Source organism: Erpetoichthys calabaricus, chromosome 18, assembly GCF_900747795.2.
Source record: "Erpetoichthys calabaricus chromosome 18, fErpCal1.3, whole genome shotgun sequence".
Taxonomy (NCBI): domain Eukaryota; kingdom Metazoa; phylum Chordata; class Cladistia; order Polypteriformes; family Polypteridae; genus Erpetoichthys; species Erpetoichthys calabaricus.
The window spans coordinates 38,327,634-38,344,468 of record NC_041411.2 but is presented as its reverse complement, the minus strand read 5'-3'; the positions used below and the strand labels follow the sequence as shown (position 1 = coordinate 38,344,468).

The 16,835-nt window shown below is 45.6% G+C and overlaps 1 protein-coding gene across 2 annotated transcripts in view; it reads left to right on the top strand.

The window, feature by feature from the left end:
* Nucleotides 1-16,835, top strand: part of abtb1 (ankyrin repeat and BTB (POZ) domain containing 1) — a 63,152-nt gene that overhangs the window by 7,168 nt on the left and 39,149 nt on the right. Inside the window, exons 1-8 of one of the 2 annotated variants that reach the window (XM_051921300.1) lie at nucleotides 807-1,011; nucleotides 2,220-2,275; nucleotides 2,800-2,944; nucleotides 6,235-6,394; nucleotides 7,122-7,167; nucleotides 7,246-7,362; nucleotides 7,726-7,841; nucleotides 8,948-9,046. In XM_051921300.1, the coding sequence (XP_051777260.1) occupies nucleotides 2,910-2,944; nucleotides 6,235-6,394; nucleotides 7,122-7,167; nucleotides 7,246-7,362; nucleotides 7,726-7,841; nucleotides 8,948-9,046 (573 nt within the window). In that variant the 5' untranslated portion in view covers nucleotides 807-1,011; nucleotides 2,220-2,275; nucleotides 2,800-2,909. Of the gene's footprint in view, nucleotides 1-806; nucleotides 1,012-2,219; nucleotides 2,276-2,799; nucleotides 2,945-6,234; nucleotides 6,395-7,121; nucleotides 7,168-7,245; nucleotides 7,363-7,725; nucleotides 7,842-8,947; nucleotides 9,047-16,835 lie in introns of those variants that run through there. The other variant, XM_051921299.1, reaches the window with a different exon arrangement.

Genomic DNA, 16,835 nt, shown 5'->3' with positions numbered 1-16,835 from the left:
TGGAATTTAATATTAGGCTTTAATTATAGCTGTTTCTACAATATTAAGAAATTAAAGTGGTGATGTTTTTTGTTTTTTTTTTGTTCTTTATTTCACCTTATACAATTTCTTGTATTAGGAATTTGTTAGTTTTCGCATACCCCTTGGGGTCAGAGCGCAGGGTCAGCCATTGTACAGCGCCCCTGGAGCAATTACAGGTTAAGGGTCTTGCTCAAGGGCCCAGCAGAGTAGGATCTCTTTTGGCAGTGACGGGGATTCGAACTGGCAGCCTTCTGGATACCAGCACAGATCCTTAGCCTCAGAGCCACCACTCCGCCCCAGATGTTGGTAAAGTAGCTGGACAAACTCCTACTGAAAATTGGGTTCAGATCCCAGCTTAGGTCACTGGTGGTTTGTCTATGTGTGCTTTTCTCTGTGTTTTCTGGCTTTCTTCCTGCAAGTATGTTAGGTTAATTTTTGATATTAAACTATCATGATGTGATTGTAGCTTTATGTATGGGTGTTCTGAGAAATACTGGCACCTTATTCAAGATAGAGGGCTATCAAGATAGGCTTCAACACCACTCCACTTGCACCATTGCCATTAAGTTGATTAATTAGATACCAACTTTAGGGAGGTGGATTAATGAATTCTGGATTACAGATTGCTTTCTGTTTTTAAAATATTTAAACAGTTAATCAGTCAGGCAGTTTTTTTTTTTTTTCCAAAAATTTACAACTTATCCTTTGTGATAAATTCAGCATTTTTTACATTTTCAGCGCCTAAAATAATCTGTCAGTCTTTCAAATACTGTACTCTGCTTCCTCCAATATAATCTAGAATTGGTGGACTGGAAATATTCAGACATTGACATGTCTTATGTGGTGAGAGAGGACATGAAGGTGGTGGGTGTAACGAAGCTAGATGCAGAGGATGGGAAGATATGGAAAAAGATGATCTGCTATGGCGACCCCTAACGGGAGCAGCCAAAAGAAGAAGAAGAAGTGACATGTCTTATATGTAAACAAATGGTATGTCCTCCTTTTAGAATGAGGAAGACCTGAGAAAGAGAATGTAAGAGAGAAAGTGGCTTAAGCAAGTGTACCGATGGAAGTTTAAGTTCAGTGTTCAGAAACTATTACGGTTTTTACAATGGGTGTTTTTAGTGACAGTTAATTACCCTGTTCAAATATTAAATTAAAACATGTTCGTGTGAAAACATCATATCACTTAAAGTCTTTAAATTCATTCATATTTTCCTAGGAAGATTACTACATAAACACATCAACAGTATTGGTGTAATTGTGTATTGGTAATCAGTCAAATTTGTCGCCCACATATTGATAGTTATCTTAAAAAAAAAAAAAAAAAAAACCTCGTCAATCAGGCAGTAGTCACAACCTCATCTACATCTTCAGTGTTTTAAGGTATCCTTATCTTAATAGTCAATGACTCTGGAGATATCCAGATTAACTGTCTTTTCTTGATCATGTTTGTTGATATTTTCTTACTCCATCCATGGTTAATACATATTTCCAGTTAGTTTTTCTCTCGGTTATCATTTACAGTGTTGTGTGAAAAGGCGTATGGCCACTTTCTAATACCCCCCGATTTTTTTATTTTTTTTTAATATTATTGACTTTTACACAAAATTCATTAATAAAAAGGGAACCTGAGTGATCACACAACACAGTGGTTTTTTTAATCCTTATCTTGATTATTCAACAAGGCTATTACCATTTGTGAAAAGTAAAATTCCCAGTGAGGGCAACTGTGGGAGGGGGGATTTTTGGGGGCTTCTTGCAGTGATTACTTTTTTGCGAAGATGGTACTGGTGTTGGATAATAATATTACTTAAATATATTAAACATATTAAATATATAATTTAGAATTTGTGATAATGTTTATTCTGGTTACTTTTGTCTAATATTTACATTTTGCCTAAATATCTTAAGACATTATTTTGTGACAGATAAAAACAAGGACTATGAGGAATGGGCAAATGCTTTTTCACAGCACTCTGCATATTCAGAATTGTTCTGTTTATTCATTTTTCCAAATAATGTGTTTCAGTTTCATGTGGAATTTGAAATTTGTCAAACATTCTTTAATGACTAAATACAACATTTATTCAGTAGGTGTTCCTGAAATGGTTTGTTTTGCCCAGTATACATGCCATCACCTTTTTTGGGTTGTGTATTTTCATACCTATAATCTGAATTAATTTGTTCTTTCAAAGGTATTATGCATGCCTGTGTGGTCACGAGGAACTGGTGCAGTATCTGCTGACAAATGGTAAGAAACTTGGTTAAGTATGGCCTTTTCTTTACTGTGTTAGACTTATTTATTTTATATATACATGTAAACTGGTAATAAACAACTTTTACATTGTGTTATTCCAAATTACATAAATGATGAACTAAACTAATCATAATCTATTGGGAAACACAGATTTCTCAAATTAAATCTGTAAATTAAATCTATGACTGAAAATCGCAGGCAAAGTCATGTAATGTGGTGGGGTACTTAAGCAAAATCACAGAAATAACAAGTAAGGAGCCATAATCTTATCCCTATGTCACGATTTTTATATTTTGGCAGAAGTGATTTTTGTCAGTCTTTCCTATACAATGACTTAATTAAAATCAAGGCCAAATGTCTTGCTCAGAGCCATTCAGGGGGTCTGGGAAAGGTATTTAAACTACCAGTGTTGTGGTTTGCAGTTTAGTAGCAAAAAAATATAGATGTGTAGACTCCAAGCAGTTGTGTTGACTATCCTTTAATAATCAGTAAGAAATAAATCTTATGTTTTATTGCAGGAGCGAAATGTGAGGCAAATACGTTTGACGGGGAGCGTTGTTTGTATGGTGCCCTAAGTGATACGATCCGCAGATTACTGAAGGAATACAAACAAATCACTTCCAAGAGCATGCAGAGGGATTACTATGATGATTTTCTCCAGAGGTAAGTGTATTGCAATCTTAACATTGTAATACGGTGACACGTATTCAAATTGTCACATTCACTGGCACTCTTATTATGATACATCCTCAAGATTTGCTCATTTGCTAGATACTTCTGTCCTTGGCTCTTCATGTGGTTTTCCAGTATGAGCTAATTCCTTCTGTTCATCTGGTTATTCCTTTTCTTTCCTTCCATTTTCACCAAGCATTTGGAAGTCTGTTTAGTGCATTTTTATTTTGCTTTTAGAGTGCAGTATATCCACATAAAATCCTTGTTATATAATCTCTTCCACCTGTTAGTAATGCCATCTCTACCAGTTCAAGACACCTTTGTTTTTGGGGGGGAAAAAAAATTTAAAATAAAAAAAAACAACAACAAAAAAAAACTAGGGGATGTTTAAACTAAGTGAAGAGTTGCAGACTTTTGCTTGCATCCGAAAATGTTTGCATGGGAATGATATAATCTTGGAACCACTAAGGTAACTACAGTTATGTATAAATTGTAGCCACTGGGCTGAAAGAGATGGGAACAGTCCTCATCTATTTTGCCTATGCAGTTGAAGGACAGGAATGTTTATCACGATTATCTAAATGATTTTTGTATCCGCATGTTCGAGCAATAGCTTTTGCAATACAGTAAGGATTGTTGCGGTCTTTCTTTTCATAGTGATAAGCATGAAGGCAGTACAACAACGTGTGAAAGAAAGAATGCAGCTTTTTAATAAGTGACTTTCTTGTGTGTAATGCCACTAGGGATAAAAGAACAACCAGACACTATTGGATGTACAGTATTTGCTGGACCCTACTTTTTAATTGAGATTTTCTGCATGCATTTCTTGCTTTGGGATGGTATCATGTAAACAAGTAATTACTCTAAAAAGGTCCAATATTTTATAATAACTTTTCCAGTTGGTTATTCCACTTTTAAAAGGGGATATCTTTTCAAATTATTACAAAGCATGAAAATAAATGCTTTTTATTATTAAAATGTATTATGTGTGGTCTACTTCTTATTTTCTAATACTATAATAATACCATGAAGCACTGTAACAACCCTGACCCTATCTCCCTTCCTCATAAAGAAGAACAGGCTGTCCTAATAGACATCAGCAAGTCCCACTTGGTTGTTTCTAAATTGAACTCTTACTCCTCATATTCATAAACCTTTGTCATGAATGAACCAGAGTCATGTTCTTATTTAAGCTCATTATATTAAAGACGGTTACTTCACATTGATTACATAATCTTCAAGTATAATACAATGGCATAAAACTCTGTGGACAGTTTGCCCACTCCCTTTTTGCTGTCATATTGATCCTTTGGTTGTTTAGAGAGATTATTCCGTTCGAAGCTGTAAAATATGACTAAATACTTCAGCCATCCATGTAATGGATCTAATGAAAACCATTGTATTTTATGTTCTTTTCTTTAAAGCCTCTGTACACTCCTTCCACACAACAGGCGTATAGATGCAATTTCACACATTGCTTGAAATGTTCTTATTTGCGCTGTTCTCTCCCAGCTTTTCCCTCCATCCCAGCAATGTAGGCAATGACTGACAGTGGAGAGAACATACAAAAAACTTCTTTGTGAATGTCCTTTTACACACTATATTAGCTAAATAAAGAAAGCAGCTGCAACCGCTGTGACACCCCTGGTCACCATTGATCACACTGGATCCAGCAGGGGACGCAACCTTCCTTGGAAATTTAAATAGTTTTAGAAAACAAAGCAGGGCAGTTGCAGTGTAGCAAGTGTTTACCTTTTGTAAAACCAAATAAAGAAATGCACTTACCTGTTTAATATTGATCACCATTGGAAAACAAATTTAGGCAGCAAAGACTTCAGATTTTAGTTTTCTACAGCTGATTTGCCAAAGGTTCCCTGCTGTGGACATGCAGGTTTGGAAAATGGACAGAAAGCAGCTATAGGAAGTGTTTGTATCTGCACTTTGTGAGTGACTACGCATACCGCTGTGCTGTAGTTCTGCACGTCCCCGTGAATACAGGTTATACTGGTCTTTTGTGTATCCACTGCTGCTGCAACACATACCGGTGAGCGACAATGGAGATCTTGCTCCCAGAATCCATTAGTGCTGTAACCTTGTGCCTGTTCACCAACACCACTCCCATAGGGGAAAGGAATAAGGGGTTCACCAGTGCAATATACCTCTCTCCTTGGGTCCAGTCACAGTCCATGGGTACACTCAGGAACAGACAGGCAGGCAGGCATCGTGTGTCCCGGTTCCCTGCACTTAAAACAGCGGTGGGAGTTTGTGCTCTTCTTCTTAGTCAGATTTTTAGGCCCCATATTTTAGTGACTGGCTTTGGAAAGGGCATTCCTCCCTTATCGGGTTTGGAGAGCAGGCCGCTTGGATCTCTCGGTTTGGGATGCCACCCTATGCCGCTTGATGACCTCAATCAAGGCCTCCATGTTCTTAAAAGGTTGTCTGTGAACAAGCTAGGTGAGGTATTGCAGCAGTGTATTCACCAGAGCATCACAGGCAATTTGCAAGCATCGTTTATATCAGGCCTTAACCCATTGGCTGCTAATGACCCCGATTTCGAGCACCTGCAAAGCTCTTTAGGATCTCGGCCTTGATGTGGTCATAGTTGGTGGGCGTCTTCCACCGAAAGGTTATAGTAGGCTCGCTGGGCTTCACCCTTCAGGAAAGGGGCTAGGATGTTGCCCCTTTCTTCTTGCCGCCACCTGTACCTAATCGCTGTGCTTTCGAAAACAACAAAATAGGCATTGGCATCTGTTAACGGAACCAGTATCTGGGAGGGAGCCCAGCTTTGATCTTGATGGATGGTGAGTCGTGACTCTAGCCGTGCTTCTGACTTTTCCACCCAAAGTTGGAGGCATTGAAGCTCGGTCGAGAAATAGAAGGTTAGAAAAACAGCTGAAGAGTTATAACTATTAATATTTTCAGGACTTACTTTAAAATATGTTCCTTGAAGATTGTGTTGATAAAGTGCTGCAACATATAAACATTTGTTTTGAATAGTTCCTTGCTAGGTAATATGGAACATTTCTCTACTTTTAAATAGTACAGTGCATCTTGTGCCATTGTAAATGCTGAATTTGTGTAAACTCGTCAAATTATTGTTTTTAAATCAATGCATAGTTATTAAATGCAAAAATATTTGGCCAGTGATCTTAACACCTTATCAATGTACATCTTAAATTTCAAAGTTCTCCACGTTTAAATACCTAGCAAAATTTGAAATTATAGCCAGTAGTTTAGCAATCTTGATATGTGGTTTACATTTCTCCTTACTTTTATTTTAGATTGCTTGAACAAGGTTACTACAGCGACATTGTGTTCTTTGTCCATGGCGAAACCTTCCATGCTCACCGCTGTATCCTTCGTGCCCGCTCCGAATACTTCAATGAAATGTTTGAAACAAAATGGAAAGGGAAGAGCATCATTGCACTGAAACACCCGCTGGTAGGATGTTTCTGAAACGCCACTGTGTTTGAGGTCTGAAAAGTTTACATATTGGGGTTTACATTTAATTCCAAAAAAAAAAAAAAAATGATGCTTTCCAGTAATGTATGTAACTAAAAATGCTCTGAATTTGGAGATTTACTTGAACATACATAAAGTTTCTTGTTTGTTTTTAATTCTTTTACTGAGTAGTTGAAGTGTGTGTGTGTTGGATTCTTTGTGTACCCTTTTCAGTGTGCGTTCCTACCCTTCATCTCTTGCAACAGACTTTGGCTCCTTTGTCATGTAAACAGAGTTAAGGCTGATATGGAAATTGGAAAGCTGATGAGAATACTCTGAGGTGTGGTGGTCTTTTATATATGTATTTATTGAAGACCCATTTCTAGCCTGAAACATCCCAAAACATTCCCGTTTTACAAATTATTAGTTTACCAGGGAGCAAAATTACAAAACATCATAATCAGTAAATTAACTATATAAGTTTTTTAAATTTGGTAAAATGTCTTCTGGATACCAAGATCAGGAAACTTCAAGCCTTCAGTTGTATTAAAATATGAAGAATAAATCAAATAATTATTTTCAAGTTTTTTTTTTTTGAAAGAAGATTTGGCCCATACTGCACTGAGAACTTTAATTCATGTTGAAGAGAAAAAGATAAAATATGTTAATACTGTACACTTAAATTTCTTGATTTATCATCCACCTTACATAATAACTTATCTTTTAGGTTAACCAAGCAGCCTTTGGGTCAATCCTGCAGTTTCTTTACACTGGTACGTAGCATTACCTGTTCTAGTGGGTGATTCAAGAAAATAGTGTAGAATTTAAATATTTTGTTTCTTTTTAATAAGGTCGTCTTGATACTGATGTAAGTTATGTTGAGGACTGCAAAAGATTAGCCAAGCAGTGCAAAATAGAAGATCTCATCGAGCAACTGGAGAGCAAATGCAAAAAGGTGTATGAATTTGGTAAGAAAAAATCATATTATTAGAGCTTCTTGGAGTACTTAACTTTAGTATAGCAGACATTTGGAATTATTGAAGTCATGGGAAAATCCACAGTAAAGTCTGACATACTGTAGAAGGTAATGGAAAGTTAATTAATTTAACAATGTTTTAATATTGAAGACTGCTGCTTGAAAACGTTTAACTGAAACACTTTGATTTATTTAGTAATATTAGAAAAATTAATTGCACTATTTTTTAATATTCATACAGTTAAGATTTGTCATAAGTAATTATGTACTATCATGAAATTTATCAATAAACTGTTTTTATTTTCTTTGTTTATATAAATGTGTGGCATAATTAATTTGCTTTATATTGTTTCAGTGTCTTCCAAGCCTGGAACATGTGTTAAAGTTTTGACTCTTGAACCACAAAGTAACTGTCAGTTGCAGGAGGACCTTGCAATATTAGCTGATTGTGCATTACCAGCTGAACTGAGGGTGGGATACTTTTATGTGAAGTTTATTTTAAAAACTTTTTGATCAACAGTTTTTGTTTTGTGTATATACTGTGTAATTTGGATAGGGTTTTTTAGATTTATATACTGTATAAAATGAATAAACAATGCATCTCTTAAACATTACGTTTGCTTTTTTTATATTAATTGACTGGATGTGTTGTATATACAGAATACAGTTATATACTTTGAACTAATTATTTAAACTTATTGGTCTCAATTCTGTTGCCAGTCCTCTAAGAGATATTTTAAAATGAAGAGCAATTTTGTAAAAATCATATTTGTTTATACTTAAAAGTGTGTTTGTATATATAATGCAAAGTTGACTGGCTTATTCACTGACTCACTCATCAACAAAAACAATATTTGCAGTTTGCATCATACTAGACATACAGACAGTATCAGGTGAAATCAGTTAAAAGAAAATATGTGAGTAAAAATGCGCGATGAACAGAAATACTGTTATTTAATATGCACAAAAAATCCTAAAGCTAAGAGACTTGTGGTCTACATACCGTATACACAAAAATGACTGTTCAATGTGCAAATCAAAAAAGATATTTGCCTTGACTCAAAAATTGCAAGGATGGGTTTAATTATAATTCATTCATTGGTTGTGAATCTAATAAAGAAATTTTTGTAAGGTCCATGAATGTTAAATGTCCACATTGTTGTGAATTGCAATGATATGATGAACCGCCTGAAATTATAACTTTTTTTTTTGTTGTTTTTACCAGTATGTTAAAAGTTTAGTATTTGATGTATACCCAGTCTCTGAACATTTTCTGTGTGCTATAGGAAAATCTAATTGTGCATTTCAAATGACATTATTTGGTTTAAAAGGAATAATTGAAGGCAATTTCATTCCAAATTTTGTAGTACAAGGACAGGCATATCGCCAGTGTCTGGTAAAGCTGGGTAAACACCTTTAGTTTGTTCCATAAATGTCTCTCTTCAGCCAACACTACTTATTTGTTTCTGTTGCATTAATAACATTATACTATTTGTCTGATCTGTAATGCTTTGTGAATAACACAATTTCCAGTAGATTCCTTATTTTTTTAGACAATGTAATCTTTCTCTCACTAGGTGGGATTTGGGGAACTTCCCTTTGATAGAACAGATAACTTCAGAAGTTCACCTGATGTCTGCTTTAGAGTGGAAGGCTCTGACTTTCTGTGCCATAAAGTGAGTAACTATGCCATTTGAAGGTAAAGAAAAGTCAGACATACACACGGCTACTCACCTTGTTTGTTTTTCTACTCACTCCCTCTATGTCATTATTCTGTCTCATTTACCGTCCACTTTTATTTGTATTCACTTAGTTTTAAACAGGAAAGTACTTGTTAAGAAAATACAGTGGAACCTCGGTTCACGAACGTCTCGGTACACGCACAACTCGGTTTACGACCAAAAAGTTCGCAAAACTTTTGCCTCGATTCACGTATACGAACAAGCCAGTTTCCCTTTCAGTTTGTGCGTGCTGATGATTTCCACACGTGTTGCATTGTTCTCGGTCAGACATGAACTGCTGCAATGTGTGAGAGAGAGAGAGAGCAGGCAGGCTCGTGTGCTGATGAGAGAGAGAGAGAGAGAGAGCAGGCAGGCTTGTGTGCTGATGAGAGAGAGAGAGAGAGCAGGCAGGCTTGTGTGCTGATGAGAGAGAGAGAGAGCAGGCAGGCTTGTGTGCTGATGAGAGAGAGAGAGAGCGCAGGCAGGCTCTTGTGCTGATGAGAGAGAGAGCAGGCAGGCTTGTGTGCTGATGAGAGAGAGAGCAGGCAGGCTTGTGTGCTTATGAGAGAGAGAGCAGGCAGGATCGTGTGCTGATGAGAGAGAGCAGGCAGGCTCGTGTGCTGATGAAGAGAGAGCAGGCAGGCTCGTGTGCTGATGAGAGAGAGCAGGCAGGCTCGTGTGCTGATGAGAGAGAGCAGGCAGGCTCGTGTGCTGATGAGAGAGAGCAGGTAGGCTCGTGTGCTGATGAGAGAGAGAGAGAGCGAGCAGGCAGTCTCGTGTGCTGATGAGAGAGAGAGAGAGCAGGCAGGCTCGTGTGCTGATGAGAGAGAGAGAGCAGGCAGGCTTTTATGCTGATGAGAAAGAGAGAGCAGGCAGGCTCGTATGCTGATGAGAGAGAGAGAGCAGGCAGGCTCGTGTGCTGATGAGAGAGAGCAGGCAGGCTCGTGTGCTGATGAGAGAGAGCAGGCAGGCTCGTGTGCTGATGAGAGAGAGCAGGCAGGCTCGTGTGCTGATGAGAGAGAGAGCAGGCAGGCTCGTGTGCTGATGAGAGAGAGAGCAGGCAGGCTCGTGTGCTGATGAGAGAGAGAGCAGGCAGGCTCGTGTGCTGATGAGAGAGAGAGAGCAGGCAGGCTCGTGTGCTGATGAGAGAGAGAGCAGGCAGGCTCGTGTGCTGATGAGAGAGAGAGCAGGCAGGCTCGTGTACTGATGAGAGAGAGAGCAGGCAGGCTCGTGTGCTGATGAGAGAGAGAAAAGGCAGGCTCGTGTGCTGATGAGAGAGAGACCAGGCAGGCTCGTGTGCTGATGAGAGAGAGAGAGCAGGCAGGCTCGTGTGCTGATGAGAGAGAGAGAGCAGGCAGGCTTGTGTGCTGATGAGAGAGAGAGCAGGCAGGCTCGTGTGCTGATGAGTGAGAGAGCAGGCAGGCTCGTGTGCTGATGAGAGAGAGAGCAGGCAGGCTCGTGTGCTGATGAGAGAGAGAGCAGGCAGGCTCGTGTGCTGATGGAGAGAGAGAGCAGGCAGGCTCGTGTGCTGATGAGAGAGAGAGCAGGCAGGCTCGTGTGCTGATGAGAGAGAGAGAGCAGGCAGGCTCGCGTGCTGATGAGAGAGAGAGCAGGCAGGCTCGCGTGCTGATGAGAGAGAGAGCAGGCAGGCTCGCGTGCTGATGAGAGAGAGAGCAGGCAGGCTCGCGTGCTGATGAGAGAGAGAGCAGGCAGGCTCGCGTGCTGATGAGAGAGAGAGCAGGCAGGCTCGTGTGCTGATGAGAGAGAGAGCAGGCAGGCTCGTGTGCTGATGAGAGAGAGAGCAGGCAGGCTCGTGTGCTGATGAGAGAGAGAGCAGGCAGGCTCGTGTGCTGGTGAGAGAGAGAAAGCAGGCAGGCTCGTGTGCTGATGAGAGAGAGAGCAGGCAGGCTCGTGTGCTGATGAGAGAGAGAGCAGGCAGGCTCGTGTGCTGATGAGAGAGACATAGAGCAAGCAATCTCGTGTGCTGATGAGAGAGAGAGAGAGAGCAGGCAGGCTCGTGTGCTGATGAGAGAGAGAGAGAGAGAGCAGGCAGGCTCGTGCTGATGAGAGAGAGAGAGAGCAGGCAGGCTCGTGCTGATGAGAGAGAGAGAGCAGGCAGGCTCGTGCTGATGAGAGAGAGAGAGAGCAGGCAGGCTCGTGTGCTGATGAGAGAGAGAGAGCGCAGGCAGGCTCGTGTGCTGATGAGAGAGAGAGAGAGAGAGCAGGCAGGCTCGTGTGCTGATGAGAGAGAGAGAGCAGGCAGGCTCGTGTGCTGATGAGAGAGGAGAGAGAGAGAGAGCAGGCAGGCTCGTGTGCTGATGAGAGAGAGAGAGAGAGAGCAGGCAGGCTCGTGTGCTGATGAGAGAGAGAGAGCAGGCAGGCTCGTGTGCTGATGAGAGAGAGAGAGCAGGCAGGCTCGTGTGCTGATGAGAGAGAGAGAGCAGGCAGGCTCGTGTGCTGATGAGAGAGAGAGCAGGCAGGCTCGTGTGCTGATGAGAGAGAGAGAGCAGGCAGGCTCGTGTGCTGATGAGAGAGAGAGAGCAGGCAGGCTCGTGTGCTGATGAGAGAGAGAGAGCAGGCAGGCTCGTGCTGATGAGAGAGAGAGAGCAGGCAGGCTCGTGTGCTGATGAGAGAGAGAGAGCAGGCAGGCTCGTGTGCTGCTGAGAGAGAGAGAGAGAGAGAGCAGGCAGGCTCGTGTGCTGATGAGAGAGAGATAGAGCAGGCAGGCTCGTGTGCTGATGAGAGAGAGAGAGAGAGCAGGCAGGCTTGTGTGCTGATGAGAGAGAGAGAGAGAGCAGGCAGGCTTGTGTGCTGATGAGACAGAGAGAGAGAGCAGGCAGGCTCGTGTGCTGATGAGAGAGACAGAGAGAGAGCAGGCAGGCTCGTGTGCTGATGAGACACAGAGAGAGAGAGAGAGAGAGAGCAGGCAGGCTCGTGTGCTGATGCGAGAGAGAGAGAGAGAGAGAGAGAGAGAAAGCAGGCAGGCAGGCTCGTGTGCTGATGTGAGAGAGAGAGCAGGCAGGCTCGTGCACTGATGAGAGAGAGAGCAGGTAGGCTCGTGTGCTGATGAGAGAGAGAGCAGGTAGGCTCGTGTGCTGATGAGAGAGAGAGCAGGTAGGCTCGTGTGCTGATGAGAGAGAGAGCAGGTAGGCTCGTGTGCTGATGAGAGAGAGCAGGCAGGTTCGTGTGCTGATGAGAGAGAGAGAGAGAGCAGGCAGGCTTGTGTGCTGATGAGTGATGAGATAGAGCGAGAGCAGGCAGGCTCGTGTGCTGATGAGAGAGAGAGCAGGTAGGCTCGTGTGCTGATGAGAGAGAGCAGGCAGGTTCGTGTGCTGATGAGAGAGAGAGAGAGAGCAGGCAGGCTTGTGTGCTGATGAGTGATGAGATAGAGCGAGAGCAGGCAGGCTCGTGTGCTGATGAGAGTGAGAGAGAGCAGGCAGGCTCGTGTGCTGATGAGAGAGATAAGGCAGGCTCGTCTGCTGGTGAGAGAGAGATAAAGCAGGCAATCTCGTGTGCTGATGAGAGAGAGAGAGAGAGAGAGGCAGAGCAGGCAGGCTCGTGTGCTGATGAGAGAGAGACAGAGAGCAGGCAGGCTCGTGTGTTGATGAGAGAGAGCAGGCAGGCTCGTGTGTTCATGAGAGAGAGCAGGCAGGCTCGTGTGCTGATGAGAGAGAGCAGGCAGGCTCGCGTGCTGATGAGAGAGAGAGCAGGCAGGCTCGTGTGCTGATGAGAGAGAGAGCAAGCAGGCAGTCTCGTGTGCTGATGAGAGAGAGAGCAGGCAGGCTCGTGTGCTGATGAGTGAGAGAGAGAGCAGGCAGGCTTTTATGCTGATGAGAAAGAGAGAGCAGGCAGGCTCGTATGCTGATGAGAGAGAGAGAGCAGGCAGGCTTGTGTGCTGATGAGAGAGAGCAGGCAGGCTTGTGTGCTGGTGAGAGAGAGCAGGCAGGCTCGTCTGCTGATGAGAGAGAGAGCAGGCAGGCTCGTGTGCTGATGAGAGAGAGCAGGCAGGCTCATGCTGATGAGAGAGAGATAGCAGGCAGGCTCGTGTGCTGATGAGAGAGAGAGCAGGCAGGCTCGTGTGCTGATGAGAGAGAGAGAGCAGGCCGGGCTCGTGTGCTGATGAGAGAGAGCAGGCAGGCTCGTGTGCTGATGAGAGAGAGAGAGCAGGCAGGCTCGTGTGCTGATGAGAGAGAGAGAGAGTGAGAGAGAGAGAGCAGGCAGGCTCGTGTGCTGATGAGAGAGAGAGAGCGAGAGAGAGCAGGCAGGCTCGTGTGCTGATGAGAGAGAGAGAGAGAGAGCAGGCAGGCAGGCTCGTGTGCTGATGTGAGAGAGAGAGAGCAGGCAGGCTCGTGCTGATGAGAGAGAGAGAGCAGGCAGGCTCGTGCTGATGAGAGAGAGAGAGCAGGCAGGCTCGTGCTGATGAGAGAGAGAGAGCAGGCAGGCTCATGGTGATGAGAGAGAGAGAGGGAGGCTCGTGTGCTGATGAGAGAGAGAGCAGGCAGGCTCGTGTGCTGATGAGAGAGAGAGAAGGCAGGCTCGTGTGCTGATGAGAGAGAGAGAGCAGGCAGGCTCGTGTGCTGCTGAGAGAGAGAGAGAGAGCAGGCAGGCTCGTGCTGATGAGAGAGAGAGAGCAGGCAGGCTCGTGCTGATGAGAGAGAGAGAGAGCAGGCAGACTCGTGTGCTGATGAGAGAGAGAGAGAGAGCAGGCAGGCTTGTGTGCTGATGAGAGAGAGAGAGAGAGCAGGCAGGCTTGTGTGCTGATGAGAGAGAGAGAGAGAGCAGGCAGGCTTGTGTGCTGATGAGAGAGAGAGAGAGCAGGCAGGCTCGTGTGCTGATGAGAGAGAGAGCGAGCAGGCAGGCTCGTGTGCTGATGAGAGAGAGAGAGCAGGCAGGCTTTTATGCTGATGAGAAAGAGAGAGCAGGCAGGCTCGTATGCTGATGAGAGAGAGAGAGCAGGCAGGCTCGTGTGCTGATGAGAGAGAGCAGGCAGGCTCGTGTGCTGATGAGAGAGAGCAGACAGGCTCGTGTGCTGATGAGAGAGAGAGCAGGCAGGCTCGTGTGCTGATGAGAGAGAGAGCAGGCAGGCTCGTGTGCTGATGAGAGAGAGAGCAGACAGGCTCGTGTGCTGATGAGAGAGAGAGCAGGCAGGCTCGTGTGCTGATGAGAGAGAGAGCAGGCAGGCTCGTGTGCTGATGAGAGGGAGAGCAGGCAGGCTCGTGTGCTGATGAGAGGGAGAGCAGGCAGGCTCGTGTGCTGATGAGAGAGAGAGAGCAGGCAGGCTCGTGTGCTGAGAGAGAGAGAGAGCAGGCAGGCTCGTGTGCTGATGAGAGAGAGAGCAGGCAGGCTCGTGTGCTGAGAGAGAGAGCAGGCAGGCTCGTGTGCTGATGAGAGAGAGCAGGCAGGCTCGTGTGCTGATGAGAGAGAGCAGGCAGGCTCGCGTGCTGATGAGAGAGAGAGAGCAGGCAGGCTCGTGTGCTGATGAGAGAGAGAGAGAGAGAGAGAGCGAGAGCAGGCAGGCTCGTGTGCTGATGAGAGAGAGCAGGCAGGCTTTTGTGCTGATGAGAGAGAGAGCAGGCAGGCTCGGATGCTGATGAGAGAGAGAGCAGGCAGGCTCGTGTGCTGATGAGAGAGAGAGCAGGCAGGCTCGTGTGCTGATGAGAGAGAGAGAGCAGGCAGGCTCGTGTGCTGATGAGAGAGAGAGAGCAGGCAGGCTCGTGTGCTGATGAGAGAGAGTGAGCAGGCAGGCTCGTGTGCTGATGAGAGAGAGAGCAGACAGGCTCGTGTGCTGATGAGAGAGAGAGCAGACAGGCTCGTGTGCTGATGAGAGAGAGAGCAGACAGGCTCGTGTGCTGATGAGAGAGAGAGCAGGCAGGCTCGTGTGTTGATGAGAGAGAGCAGGCAGGCTCGTGTGCTGATGAGAGAGAGAGCAGGCAGGCTCGTGTGCTGATGAGAGAGAGAGAGCAGGCAGGCTCGCGTGCTGATGAGAGAGAGAGCAGGCAGGCTCGCGTGCTGATGAGAGAGAGAGCAGGCAGGCTCGCGTGCTGATGAGAGAGAGAGCAGGCAGGCTCGCGTGCTGATGAGAGAGAGAGCAGGCAGGCTCGCGTGCTGATGAGAGAGAGAGCAGGAAGGCTCGCGTGCTGACGAGAGAGAGAGAGCAGGCAGGCTTGTGTGCTGATGAGAGAGAGAGCAGGCAGGCTCGTGTGCTGATGAGAGAGAGAGCAGGCAGGCTCGTGTGCTGATGAGAGAGAGAGAGCAGGCAGGCTCGTGTGCTGATGAGAGAGAGAGCAGGCAGGCTCGTGTGCTGATGAGAGAGAGAGCAAGCAGGCTCGTGTGCTGGTGAGAGAGAGAAAGCAGGCAGGCTCGTGTGCTGATGAGAGAGAGAGCAGGCAGGCTCGTGTGCTGATGAGAGAGAGAGCAGGCAGGCTCGTGTGCTGATGAGAGAGACATAGAGCAAGCAATCTCGTGTGCTGATGAGAGAGAGAGAGAGACAGAGCAGGCAGGCAGGCTCGTGTGCTGATGAGAGAGAGTGAGCAGGCAGGCTCGTGTGCTGATGAGTGAGAGAGCAGACAGGCTCGTGTGCTGATGAGAGAGAGAGCAGACAGGCTCGTTTGCTGATGAGAGAGAGAGCAGGCAGGCTCGTGTGTTGATGAGAGAGCAGGCAGGCTCGTGTGCTGATAAGAGAGAGAGCAGGCAGGCTCGTGTGCTGATGAGAGAGAGAGAGCAGGCAGGCTCGCGTGCTGATGAGAGAGAGAGCAGGCAGGCTCGCGTGCTGATGAGAGAGAGAGCAGGCAGGCTCGCGTGCTGATGAGAGAGAGAGCAGGCAGGCTCGCGTGCTGATGAGAGAGAGAGCAGGAAGGCTCGCGTGCTGATGAGAGAGAGAGCAGGCAGGCTCGTGTGCTGATGAGAAAGAGAGCAGGCAGGCTCGTGTGCTGATGAGAGAGAGAGCAGGCAGGCTCGTGTGCTGAGAGAGAGAGAGCAGGCAGGCTCGTGTGCTGATGAGAGAGAGAGCAAGCAGGCTCGTGTGCTGGTGAGAGAGAGAAAGCAGGCAGGCTCGTGTGCTGATGAGAGAGAGAGAACAGGCAGGCTCGTGTGCTGATGAGAGAGAGAGCAGGCAGGCTCGTGTGCTGATGAGAGAGACATAGAGCAAGCAATCTCGTGTGCTGATGAGAGAGAGAGAGAGAGAGAGAGAGACAGAGCAGGCAGGCAGGCTCGTGTGCTGATGAGAGAGAGAGACAGAGCAGGCAGGCTCGTGTGCTGATGAGAGAGAGAGAGAGAGAGAGAGAGAGCAGGCAGGCTCGTGCTGATGAGAGAGAGAGAGAGCAGGCAGGCTCGTGCTGATGAGAGAGAGAGAGCAGGCAGGCTCGTGTGCTGATGTGAGAGAGAGAGCAGGCAGGCTCGTGTGCTGATGAGAGAGAGAGAGAGAGAGCAGGCAGGCTCGTGTGCTGATGAGAGAGAGAGAGCAGGCAGGCTCGTGTGCTGATGAGAGAGAGAGATCAGGCAGGCTCGTGTGCTGATGAGAGAGAGAGAGCAGGCAGGCTCGTGTGCTGATGAGAGAGAGAGAGCAGGCAGGCTCGTGTGCTGATGAGAGAGAGAGAGCAGGCAGGCTCGTGTGCTGATGAGAGAGAGAGCAGGCAGGCTCGTGTGCTGATGAGAGAGAGAGCAGGCAGGCTCGTGTGTTGATGAGAGAGAGAGAGCAGGCAGGCTCGTGTGCTGATGAGAGAGAGAGAGCAGGCAGGCTCGTGTG